The sequence below is a fragment of the Bos mutus genome, chromosome 5 (genome assembly GCF_027580195.1).
Source record: "Bos mutus isolate GX-2022 chromosome 5, NWIPB_WYAK_1.1, whole genome shotgun sequence".
In the NCBI taxonomy this organism is placed as follows: domain Eukaryota; kingdom Metazoa; phylum Chordata; class Mammalia; order Artiodactyla; family Bovidae; genus Bos; species Bos mutus.
The window spans coordinates 98,763,141-98,776,379 of record NC_091621.1 but is presented as its reverse complement, the minus strand read 5'-3'; the positions used below and the strand labels follow the sequence as shown (position 1 = coordinate 98,776,379).

At 44.9% G+C, this 13,239-nt stretch overlaps 1 protein-coding gene across 3 annotated transcripts in view; it reads left to right on the top strand.

Moving 5' to 3' along the window:
• Nucleotides 1-13,239, top strand: part of USP18 (ubiquitin specific peptidase 18) — a 29,641-nt gene that overhangs the window by 15,489 nt on the left and 913 nt on the right. For all 3 annotated transcript variants that reach the window (XM_014478126.2, XM_070371337.1, XM_070371338.1), the window contains exons 5-10: nucleotides 4,864-4,943; nucleotides 5,198-5,344; nucleotides 5,673-5,768; nucleotides 6,194-6,361; nucleotides 11,717-11,848; nucleotides 12,320-12,369. In XM_014478126.2, coding sequence (XP_014333612.1) covers nucleotides 4,864-4,943; nucleotides 5,198-5,344; nucleotides 5,673-5,768; nucleotides 6,194-6,361; nucleotides 11,717-11,848; nucleotides 12,320-12,369 — 673 coding nt within the window. The remainder of the gene's footprint in view (nucleotides 1-4,863; nucleotides 4,944-5,197; nucleotides 5,345-5,672; nucleotides 5,769-6,193; nucleotides 6,362-11,716; nucleotides 11,849-12,319; nucleotides 12,370-13,239) is intronic.

Sequence of the window (13,239 nt, the reverse complement as noted above, 5' to 3'; positions counted from 1 at the left end):
ATTAAAAAAAAAATATTTTTGGTTGCTCTGGGTCTTTGTTGCTTTGCGTGGGCCTTTTTTCTAGTTTGGGGGAGTGGAGGCTACTTTTCCTTGCAGCGTGTGGGCTTCTCATTGTGGTGGCTTCTCTTGTTGCGGAGCACTGGCTCTGGGGCACGTGGGCTCGGCAACTGCAGCTCCCAGGCTCTGTCGCACAGGCTCAATGCTGTAGCCCATGGGCTTAGTTGCTCTGTGACTTGTGAGATCTTCCCAGACCAGCGATTGAACCTGAGTCCTATCCACTGCACCATCAGGAGTTCCTGTCTCTGACTTTTGACAGTATTATGATGTTTCTTAGAGAACAGTTAGTTGAGAGGAATATGTTTGGGAACCAACAAGCTTCCTGAACTTCAATGTCTGAATGTCTCCCCGGATTTGGGATGTCCCAGCCACTGTTTCTTGAGATAAGTTTTCTACCCTTTCCCTTCTCATCTTCTGGGACTCCATCAAAGTGTAGGTTGTTTCCATGCATTGTAAGTTAGGTCGTGGATTTGAGATCTTTCTTGTTTTTTTAACATAAGCATTTGTAGTCTGAATTTTTCCTCCAGCTTTGCTTTCACTGCAGCCCATAAATTTTGGTATGTTGTGTTTTTATTTTCATTTGTCTCTCAATATTCTCATTTTTTTCTGTTACACAACACAGTGATTAAGTATTTCTACACATTTCAAAATGAACACCATAGGTCTAATTACCATGGGTTACCATGCAAAGATATTACATAACTATTAACTCGGTTCCCCACACTGTACATTTAATACCTGTGCTTCACTTATTTTGCAACTGGAAGTTTGTGCCTCTTAATCTCCCTCACATATTTCTGTCCTCTCTCCGATTCACACTGGAGACGGCTCAGGTTCCTTTTTCGTTGTTATTCAGTCACTCAGTCATATCTGATTCTTTTGAGACCCCATGGAGTGTAGCATACCAGGCTTCCCTGTCCTTCAGTATCTCCCAGAGTTTGCTCAAACTCATGTCCATTGAGTTGATGATGCCATCCAACCATCTCATCCTCTGTGGCCCCCTCCTCCTCCTCCTCTCAATCTTTCCCAGCATCAGGGTCTTTTCCAATGAGTCAGCTCTTCCCATCAGGTGGCTCCATTATTGCAGCTTCAGCTTCAGCATCAGCCCTTCCAATTAGGTTGTTTGTTTTCTTAGTGTTGAGTTCGAAGAGTTTTTTGTATATTTTGTATCTTCTTAAAATATCTCTTTTGTAAATATTTTCTGTCAATCTGTAGTTTGCTTTCTCATGCTCCTGACAGAGCAGAAAGTGTTAATTTTAATGAAGTCCAGCTTATCAGTTCTTTATTTTATTGATTATACCTTGCTGTCATATCTAAAAAATAATCACCAAACCCAAGGCCGTGTAGATTTAGTCTTATATTGTCTTAAGGAGTTTTATTTACAGTTTTGCATTTTAAATTTAGGTCTGTTATCTATTTTGTTCATTTGCTTCTTTTTTAGGATATAAGGTCTGTGTCCAGATTGGTTTTTTTCATGTGAATGTTCAGGTATTTGAGCAACATTTGGTGAAAACGCTGGTTTCCATCGTGAAAGAGCAGTGGACAATTGTTTCAGTCAATTCAGTCGTTCAGTCACATCTGACTCTTTGTGACCCCATGGACTGCAGCATGCCAGGCTTCCCTGTCCATCACCAACCCTCGGAGCTTGCTTAAGCTCACGTCCATCAAGTCGATGATGCCATCCAACCATCCTATCCTCTGTCTTTCCCTTTTCCTCCTGTCTTCAGTCTTTCCCAAGACCTTTCAATCTTTTGACATTGTTTATTTTGATGTATTTTGGGCTCTCTCTTCTGTCCCATTGATCTGTTTTTCTATACTTTTGTAATACCACTTTGTCTTGATAACTGAGGCTCTGTAGTTTGATATTAGTCATCTGATTTTATTTGATTTTTTCCTTCAGTACTATGTTGGCTATTCTGAGTCTTCTGCTTCTCCAGGTAAACTTTGGAATAAGTTTATCAATATTCATGAAATAACTTTCTGGTATCTTTTTTTTTTTTTAATTATTTTATTTTATTTTATTTTTTTAACTTTGATGGAATTGCATTGAGTCTAGAGATCAGGTTAGGAGGAAGAACTGGCATGTTGACAATTTTTAGTCTTTGTATCCATGAACATGGAATATCTCTCCATTAGGTAGGTCTTTTGATTTTATTCATCAGTGTTTGTAGCTTTTCTCATATCGATCTTGTACATATTTGGTGAGATTTATATCTAAGCATTTCATTTTATGTGCTCTAATATAAATTATATTGTGTTTTAAATTTAAAATCTCACTTGTTCATTGCTGATATATAAGAAAGTGATTGACTTCTATATATTTGCCTTGTAGCCTGCAATCTAACCATAATCACTTATTAGTTCCAGCAGTTTTTGGTTATTTTGCATTTTCTATGTGAATGATCATGTCATCTGCAAAGAAGGACATTCTGAAATCTTCCTTTCCAGTCAGTATACCCTTTATTTCCTTGTCTTATCTAATTAGCTAGGGCTTCCAATACAACATTGAAAAGGAGTGGTAAGAGGGAACTTTCTTGTTTATTTTCCTGATCTTGGAAGAAACGCTGCTAGTTTCTCACGATTAAATGTGATATTAGCTGTAGGTTTTTTGAAGATGTTCCTTATCAATCTTAGGAAGGTTCTGTCCGTTCTTAGTTGGCTGAGAGTTTTTATCATGAATGGGTTTTGGATTTTGGCAGATGACTTTCTGTATCTATTAATGTACTCATGTGAATATTCTTTAGAGCCTGTTGATGTCATAGGTTCATAAATTGATTTCCAGTTGAACTAGTCTTGCATGCCTGGGATAAGTCTTGGTTGTGGTGTATAATTCTTTTTACATTGTTTGGATTCTATTTGCTAATATTATCTTAACAGATTTTGAATCTGTGTTCATGTGAGATATTGATCTATAGTTTTCTTTTATTGGAATGTTTTTGTCTGGCTTGGTATTAGGGCGAAGGTGATCTTATAGAATGAGTTGGGAAGTATTCCCTCTGCTTCTATTTTAGGAGATTTTGGGGAATTGGAAGAATTCCTCCCATAAATGTTTGGTTGAATTCATCAGTGAACCCAGTGGATGCTCTGTTCATTTTTCATCATTCATTTTTCCTTTCATTTCTCAGACTGGATAACCTCCGTTGACCTATTTTCAGGTTTGATGATTCCTTTGCCAACTCAGATCTGCTCTTGACTACTTCTGGTGAGCACTTCTGTCCTTCTACTCTTCTAGTCAGGAATTTCGATTTGGTCTTTTACGTGTTTCTTTTCTCTATTGATACTTTTTATTTGGTGAGACATTGTTTTCATTCTTTAGTTATTTTGGGTTTTTGGATGCTTTAGTTCTTTGAACATACAGTAATAACTAATCTGAAGTCTTTGTCTAGTACATCTGGGGCATCTCAGTGAGTTTCTAGTGATTGCTCTTCTTCCTGTGTGTGCACCATATTTTCCTGTTTCCTTGTGTGTCTTGGAATTTTTTGTTAGAAACTAGACATTTTAGATAATGTGACAACACTGAACATCAGAAACCCCCACAGTGGGGTCTCTTCTTGCTGTTGTTTTTACTGTAAGATCTTTCCTTTGAGTTTCTGGCCAGGCTTTTCTTGCCTCGGCTGGCATGGTTGCCTTAGGTAACTGAGTTGTTTATTGTCGCTGAGCATTTTCCACAGACACCCTGGGAATATTACAGGCTTTCAGCTTTGAGTCAGGTTAAATAACAGCAACCTCCTTTAAATGGGCTTTTCCCCGGAGCTGCTGCAAACAGGTCAGATCGTGGGAATGCTCCTGGCCTGGGGCTTTCCTAGGTGCCCAGTCCAGCCCCAGCCTGTCGCCTGTGGCAACTGCAAGGCTTCTCGTTTTCAAGCCTTCTGCAGAGCATTGAAGAGTGTGTGGGAACCAGCCAAGTTGAGGAAGCCGCAGTCCCTGCTCTGCAGTTTTTCCTGAATTCCTAAGATTTTTGTAAACTCTTGGTTTTGTTGCTTGTGTGGAGGAGTGGGTTTAGAGAGACCCTCTCTCTGCTGCCCCAGGTATAGCTCATGTTTCTCTAGTTTTCCTAACAGTTTGTATGCCTGGGGAAGTCTTCTCTAAATTGTGAGTCCATACATGGATACTCACCTTCTGCTAGAATGTAGGTTTCCTGGGAACAGGCTTGTGCAGTACCTGCATGTAGCAGGAGTGAAGGAAATTATAGGTTGGGCAGGGCCCCGGTATTTCTCAGATGAATTGGGACTCCTGGTTCTGGAATGGGCAGATGAGGCAGGACGTCTCTGCCTGGCAAAGTGACTTGACCCTCTTCATGTTCTGTGTTGGCTCTGGGGAAGGCAGCCTGCTGAAAGTAATTCTCTGGAGACAGCATCAGTTCAACCTGCTACTAGCCTGTTAATCCCTGTTTTGGGATTATTAGCTTGGAAGTTGGATTGATTAACCATTCATCTGGGCTTTCTGGGTGACTCAGATGGTAAAGAATCTGCCTGCAATGGAGGAGAACCCGGGTTCGATCCCTAGGTGGAAGATCTAATAAGTAATGCTCACTGATTATGTGCTGGTTATTGAGTTGGTAAGGGAATTAGACTGACAGAGTCTTTGCCTCCATGGAGCTGACAATTGAGAGAAGAGACAGGCCAAAACAAAATAAAACCCCCAAACACTGAGTACAAATTGTGATAAGTATCACAAAGGAAATGGTGTTAACAGGTATGAAGGAAATGGTGTTAACAGGTATGAATTCTGAGTCTGGCAGCTGGGGCAGGAGGGCATGACCCGCATCATGGGCCCTCCCTGGGAGTTGCTTTTCTCTTTGGCCAGTGTTTGTCCAGCATGATGCTGCCCAGCTCTACCTCACAGTCTGGAACCTGATCAAGAACCAGATCACAGACGTGGACTTGGTAAGTCCTAGAACAGAGAGCTCAGAAAGGGAGGATGCTGTCCTTGTGCACATGGAAACCAAGAGGAAACGTGTAGAATGCTCACCACAGTCGTGCAGTGTGGCGCTGTGACTTCTCTGCACCTTAGTGAGCAGGGGCAGGGGCAGCCGCTATTTCTGGAGCTCTGTGTGGTGTCTCCAGCTCTGGACGTGGCTGACCTGTTCACTCGGGCTCTCTTTGCCCCTCTTCCTCCTACCCCCCGCCCCACGTTGCAGGTGGCAAGGCTGCAAGCCCTCTACACCATCCGGCTGAAGGAGTCCTTTGTCTGTCTTGAATGTACCTCGGAGATGAGCAGAAACAGCAGCATGCTGGCCCTCCCCCTGTCTGTCTTTGATATGCACTGGAAGCCCCTGAAAACGCTGGTGAGGTTCCTCCTGGGGAGTTTGCTATTCCCTGCAGCCCAATGTTGTCAGCGCTCCCTTGCTTCTTTAATGCACCCTTGGCTTTTAAAAACTGATTTCCATTTCCTAAGCATGGGTCTGCTTAGTTCTCCTTTGATTTGCAGGAAAAATAAGTCTCTCCTCCCGCTCCCCTTGTCCTTCCTGCTCCTCAACAAGTAGATCCTCTCTGAGATCCTGGCACGTGTACCACGCGGGCTGATGTTAGGGGAACCTGAGGAGAACCCTTGTCTGTGGGGAAAAGGGTGACCCCAGGTGGAGTAACCCTGGCTTTCCCTGCTCTCTGGGGCAGGAGGATGCTCTCCACTGTTTCTTCCAGCCCCAGGAGCTGTCCAGCAAAGACAAGTGCTTCTGTGAGAGCTGTGGCAGGAAGACTCTCTGGAAGCAGGTACTCGCTGCTGATCAGAGGCTTCCCTAGACTGTGGGGTGGGGGGTGCGGGCCCTTGGGGAGGGGGCATGCTGAGGGAGGGAATCCGCCAGGCTGGGTCCAGGATCCTGGGGGCTTCTGATGCCCAGAGCTGTGGATGCGCTCCTGGGGCCCCATCACTGTAGGGGTGGGGAGGGCACAAGAGCCACACTCAGGCCCACCCTCGCCTGGGCTCAGGGAGCAGACTCCATAGTCCCCTACAGACACCTGTGGAACCCTGGGCTGCTCAAGCCTTCTGTGGGAGACCCAGCAGATTCCAAGGAGGGGTGCTGTTTCACTCCCTTCTTTTTGGGGAGGAAGAACATCCTGTTGGCCCTGGTGCTTCTTGGAATTGACCTGTTTGAAGTGCCTGGGACTCATCTCCACGGTGACTGTGTTTTTTCCAGGTCTTGACACTGACCCATCTGCCCCAGACACTGACCATCCACCTCATGAGATTCTCCATCAGAAACCTGCGGGCAGAAAAAGTCTGCCACTCATTGTATTTCCCCCAGAATCTGGATCTAACCAAGCTCCTTGAGACAAAGGGAGAGCCCTGCAGTGCTGAGGAGCAGGTGAGGGCCCTCGTGCTCCTTACACACAAACACGCACACACACACATATACACACCCCACACACACACACCCTGGCCTCATCAGAGCCCATGTCTTTTGTCTGTCTCCCTCCCCACCCCTATCAGACACCACATCCTTTGTCTGTCTCCTTCCCCTGAGCTGCCCAGCATCACACACACCAGAGATGCATTTTGGGTTTGGGGCGTCATCCTCTCCTCTGTGGCCGAGCTCAGGACGCACAGGGAGGAACACTCACCAACGCTTAGTGTGATTCGTGGAAACATAGTCACACATTTAAGAAACACTGATCTTTCAATAAGGAGTTTAGACTCTTCTCGAATAACAGCCATGGGGCTGTTAGCTTCACATTCCCACCAGCGTTGCTGTTGGCAGCTGCATTTCTGTTAAGACTTTATTTCTAATGACTGGACAGCTATCTCCCAGTACTGACAGAAGAAACCATACTTCAGAACCTTCCTTTTACATAGGGTGTGCCACAGGTGACCCACATCCTGGGTGCTAAGCAGCACCAGCCTTGCTTCCTTCTCCCGACAGATTACACTTGCCTTGGGGATAAGAAAGGAGCCAGCACTTGGGGCCAAATTGATTTAGAGTAAAGTTGAATCCAGTTGTCTCGAGCTAGTAAGTTGTCGGGAGATTCTGAGAAAAGTGACATAAATATCTTTTCTCCATAGGTTTAAAATCCTACATTTATTGCCATATATACATGGGTCAGTTTTTGGACTGTCTGTTTTGTTCCCCTGAGCTCTTTACTATCCATGCTCTAGAACTATGGGTTTGTGTTTTTTTTTTGAAAAATTGAGGCCTGACCATGTGTTTGATTGGCTCCTATTATAATAGGGTTTCCTTCCCTGTTTGGGGCATAGGATTCTGTTCTTTCCTTCTAGTTTCCTTATTTCCACTTGCACAGCCTACCTAATGAAGTATCTTAAAATTCTTTTACCTTGAAAAGACATGTGAGACATATAATGTCTCCCTATCTACCAACAGCCTAAACAGTTGTGCAGACTCACAACCAGTCTTTCTTTATTTGTACCCCATCCTTTTCCTTCTCCAAACCTCTACTGGGTTATTTTGAAGCAAATCTCAGATGTCATGCATGTCATTTGCCAGTATTTCATTATGTCTCTCTAGGGCTTCCTTGGTGGCTCAGACGGTAAATGCTTTCAATGCTGGAGATCTGGGTTCAATCCTTGGGTCAGGAAGGTCCCCTGGAGGAGGGCATGGCCACCCACTGCAGTATTCTTGCCTGGAGAATCCCCATGGACCGAGGAGCCTGGCAGGCTACAGTCCATGAGGTCTCTAAGAGTTGGACATGACTGAGCACCTAAGCGCACAGCACATGTCTCTCTAAAGAAGAAGCACACTTTTTCCAAACATGACCAGTTTCATCTCATGATTATGTAATATCCTCTAATATCCAGTTGGTATGTGGATCTCTTGACTGTCCTGTAAGTTGTTTGCTGTGTTTGAATCTAGATCCACATAAAGTCTACACTTGCATTTGCCTCAGTTTGCTCCCTCCCTCCCTTGGCCTTTCTTTCTTCCATAGGTTCTGTTTCTTTGTTGTTCTCTCTCCTTTTCTTTTCCTTGAGATGCATTTGTTTGAAGGGTTTTATGTACGTCCAGAATTGGCTGGTGGTCTTGTTTGGCGCTTTCCTCTCTCCTTGTATTTCCTATAAACTGATAGTTCCATCCAGAGTTTGCCCCAGAGTAATATTAAAAACCCAGCGTAATGTCCTCACGTGAGAACAGAGAATGATTTGAGCCCTCCCTTTTAGGGACAAAGCTTTGTTTTGTCGACTAAAAAATACAGTCACAACCTGAAAGTAGAGAGTTTTTTATTTGGTGGGAATATTTAGGACTCAGAGTCCCAGAGACAGTGTCTCAGTAGCTCTGAGAAAACTGCTCCAAGGAGGCAGGAGGGCAGTGAACCAGTGAGGTTGCTCAGTCGTGTCTGCCTCTTTGCAACCCCATGGACTGTAGCTTACCAGGCTCCTCCATCCCTGGAATTTTCCAGGCAAGAGTACTGGAGTGGGTTGCCATTTCCTTCTCCAGGGGATCTTTGTAACCCAGGGATCAAACCCGGGTCTCCTACAATGCAGGCAGATGCTTTACCATCTGAGCCACCAGGGAGTCAGTCTACATACAAGTTTGCAATGGAGGGAGCAGGCAGTCTGAACATCACAGATCAGGTATGAAGCTAAGGAGTTTGGCATTCTGTGTATGGGTGCAAGCCTCTAGGCTTGGATTCACTCCTTTCATGTGCAGCTCAGCGACCTGAGCACCTCAGCCAATCCTGTTTCCTCGTTTGCCTGGCTTCTTGCATCACCTCCCCCCAACAGCAGTCACTGTGGGGTGGCAGCATCTGCTGGACCTCAGTTTTGGGGAGCCCTCATTCACATTTGGAGGCCAGAAATCGCTGGTGGCTGTGACATTCCTTGTTTATTAATAGGCAGAAGATATTTTCATTTCACAGTTTGTACCACCCTCATCCTCTCCCCTTCATAATCCCATTTCAGAGTCTCAGGTAAGGGACATTATTTGACTGTATTGAGAAGAAAAGTACAATTTTCCTGACTCTTGTGGAGATCTTGCTCAAAATGAAGACTCTCACCACTGTTCCCTTTTCACAGAGAATCATCTCTTATCTAGCTTTTCTGAGACCAAAGGGAGCAGGGTTAATTACCCCAAACCTGGTGACTATGCTGGTCTTTCCCTTACCATGATGCTCTCTTACTGATTCTGCTCTGCTTCAAATCTGTCTCCTCCAGGCCTCTCTCCTGGGGCTTCTTTCTCTGCTTCTGGGTCCTTTCCTGCCCATTTTTATTGGTATTTAATTTTCATCGCATTCCTTTTTCTTCCCATTGTTCAAATGTCTTCTCATTAATTCTTATGGTTTCGATCATCTGAAACTGAGGACTTTCGAGTCGCTGTCCCCTACCCAGGTCTCACTCTTGATCCCCAAACCAGGGTGTCCACCTCCAGCTGAGTCCTGAGAAACTCGCTGTCTTCATCCCCAGACACCTCTGTTCCATGCGTAACTTTATAGCACCAACATCTTCCTAATTTCCAAGCCAAGAATCTGGGGTTCATCCTTGCAGTGCCCCCTACTTACTCCTCCCCACTGTATCCATCAGTTGCCGAGTGACTTACTGTTTTTCCTTGACTTTGCACAAATCTGTCCCCCACTTCCTCAGTACTGCAGTCAAAAGCTGGCGCCTCAGAGCCAGGCAGGCTTGGGTGGAGGTCCCACCTCTTGATAAGCTCTGAATCTGATGTGAGTTACTCTACTCCTTGAGCTCAGATTCCATGTCTGCAAAATGGGATTGATGCCAACACCCTGTGTACAGGTTCGTTGTGGATATTAAATGAAATAGTGCATATGAATCACATTTATCTCTAAACATAGAATCCTATTTAGTCATTAGCTCTCATCAGATGCAAAATCCATTTCAGAATGCATCATGTTATATGAAGACGTACCATATTGTCTTATGAGCCTTGAATGTCTTGTTCTGAAGATGTATTATTATTATTTTAAACAGTGGACCTCCAGGGAAGTTCCCATAGCATCTTATTTTTTTTTTTAATTTTATTTATTTTGGCTTTACTGGGTCTTTGTTGCTTTGTACTGGCTCTCTCTAGTTGTGGAGGTCAGGGGCTACTCTTTATTGTGGTGAGTGGGCTTCTCATTGTGGTGGCTTCTCTCGTTGTGGAGCACAGGCTCTAGATGCGTGGGCTTCAGTAATTACAGCAGCCGGGCTCAGCAGTTGTGGCTCGCAGGTTAGATCTGCAGCATGTGGAATCTTCCCAGACCAGGGATCGAACCTGTGTCCCTTGCATCGGCAGTTGGATTCTTATCCACTGTGCCACCAGGGAAGTCCCTGAAGGTGTATTATTAAGTGAAGTACAAAGTATTTCCTGCTTCTAATTCTTACACTTCTCATGAAAGATGTGAAGACAGTTTTCTCTCAGTGGCTAAACATATTTAGGCATATTTTTTATATACAGCATAGGTGTGTGAGTATGTCTGCAGTTAGTAAAATTGTCATCACAAGACTGCTAAAAGCACTGTAAAATCATAAAAAGCTGTAACTTTTAGCAAAGCAATAAATAATACAAATCTAACAAAGAACCAGAATAATAATGTTTAAGCTTGTTTTGAAGTAGTTCACTTGAGCAAGTATGTCATAAAATATTTGAGTGTGTTGCTAATGGAAATATCACTTTTCAAATTTTACATTATATATACATTTGTCTATCACCTATCATATAACAATTCAAGTATGGTATTAATATTGTAGCACATAAATTATATATTTATGCTCATTATTTTTCTTACAGCATATGAACCTTAGGTTTCTAAAGAAAAAAATTATAGACTCAGCATCTAGATATGACTCTTTAATTGGTCAGGAGGAATAAGAAACATTTAATTCACAATGCAAAGTAATTTTTTTCTTTGAGGGTGCTTTATGATGTAATATGTAGAAGAATATTGTATTTGAAAGTGAAAGTCACTCAGTCATGTCTGACTCTTTGCAACCCTGGCAAGAATACTGGAGTGGGTAGCTGTTCCCTTCTCCAGGAGATCTTCCTGACCCAGAAACTGGGGTCTCCTGCATTGCAGGTAGATTCTTTACCAGCTGAGCTCCCAGGAAATATTGTATGTAAATCATGGAAAAATAAAATATTAGTTCACTTTTAGGATAAAAAAAGTAATGTATGTGAAGACTTAGCCAAATGCTGGAAGCTAGCTAGTAATTATCATGTTTATAATGCTTGTTGTCATTTCGTGGTGCTTCTTGCAGGTGGTCAGTCTCTCCCCACTTCTTCCGCTCTCAGCTGTGACTCTGCCTCACTTGGACTCTCAAGCCATTTTCATATGCCTTCACTCTGGTGTTCTCAAACACAAATCTGATGCTGCTGCTCCTCTGCGCAGAGCCTTCCAAGGCTGCCGCTGCTGGGATGTTTTGACTCCTGACTTGGCCTCAGTGGGTCCCTGCACCCCTGCCCCATCCCTCAACCCCATCCCCCACCACCATGCCCTCCACAGATCCTTCAGGGTAGTTTAAGCACATTGTCTCTGGGGAGCTTTTCTCAACTGCCCATTCCTTCTTGTTTTGGGGTAGAGACTGCTTCCCAGATTTATCTGTAAACCTGGTGTGAAACCTCGCTTTACAGCTGTGCTGTAATTAGGTATGAGCATCTTGTGGTCAGAGATGGTCTTCTGGGGCCCTGGGCGCACCAGTGCCTGGCAGAAAGGCACTGAGAAGCAGAGGGTCGGAAGAGGAGGTGTGATGGGGGTCCCTTTATCCTTGTGTCCTTCAGTGTGGAGGGCACTATGAGCTCTTTGCTGTGATCGCCCACGTGGGGAACGCTGACTATGGTCACTACTGTGCCTACATCCGGAGTTCTGAAGATGGAGAATGGTTCTGCTTCAACGACTCCAATGTTTCTTGGGTGAGAAGCGTCCTCCCAAACTGCCTCTTGCCGTGGGTTCTCCATCGCTAATGGGTTCTGAGCCAGGACTGGAAGGCTATTGTGACCCAGACACACTAAGATCCTGTTTTCTGTGGCAGGGGGGCCTTTGTGAAATTTGAAGCCCTTTACTGCATGGAGCCCCGTCTGGTTCACAGCTCTGCTACGGTCTGCTTAGCTTAGCGTCCCGGTTTCTGGAATTCTCAGCTCAGGGCCCTGCAACCTTGTGCTCTGGACTAACCTATGAAGCCAAGAAGCTCTAGAAAGAGTTACAAAATCTGGGCCCAGCATAACCAAGTGTAGACAATGCACCTGAGGGACTTGGTGTGCCGAGCACCTGTCACTGGGTGACCAGGCCTGGGAGTAGTCAGACTGGTCTGTCTAGGGAAGGAGGGCAGCTGGCAGCACCATCACTCTCTGGCCACTTAACCTGGTTTGTCTCTGTCCTTGCAGGTGTCCTGGGAAGATGTCCAGTGTACCTATGGGAATCACAGCTACCGCTGGTGAGGAAGGCTGGGTCGTGGGTCCCATGAACTCACTCAGGGCATCTGTTGCTGTAGGAAAGGGCTGCCACTCACCTTTGGAGGCCCAGAGAATATGCTCAGCCTCGTTTTTCAGCCCCATCCACTGCACTGCTCCTCTCCTAGTTTATTTTTTAAATTTTTTTCATAGATAAAGGTTTGAAATTACATATGTATTTTTAAGTTAATTAAGAAAAATTTTTGTCAATGCTGTGTCTTCGTTGCTTTCTCTGGTTGTGGTGAGCGGGGGCTCTTTGTTGCAGGTGTGCAAGCTTCTCACTGTGGTGGCTTCTTTCGTTGCAGAGGACAGGCTCCAGAGCTTGCAGACTCAGCAGTTGTAGTGCACAGGCTTAGCTGCTCCATGGCACGTGGAGCCTTCCCAGACCAGAGATGGAACCCGTGTCCCCTGCACTGGCAGGTGGAGTCTTAACCACTGCACTGCCAGGGAAGTCCTCCTCTTGCAGTTTAGACCCAGCAGTGCTAAAGTGTCTGAGGCTCCCAAACAATCACACCATCCCTGGCTTTGCACGTGCTGTCCCTTCTCCTAGTTTGTCCCTGAGGCAAACCACCTTCATGCTTCCGTGCTTCTGCTCATGCCCACCTGCCTTGTACTGCCTTCCCAGCACCATTCAGGCAGGTGTGCAGGAGCCTCTCAGGTGTTTTCCATCATGTGCTCACCTCTTCACAGCCAGGACCACGCTGCTTGGTCATTGTTCACCTGCATAACATTCTTTCACGTTAACCATGAACTCTTCGGAAGCAAGGATCACTCTTGTCCTCCTCTGTTGTCTGGTATGCAGGCTTGAATTTAGTCAATAATAACAGTAAATATATTATTGAAAATCAGTAACT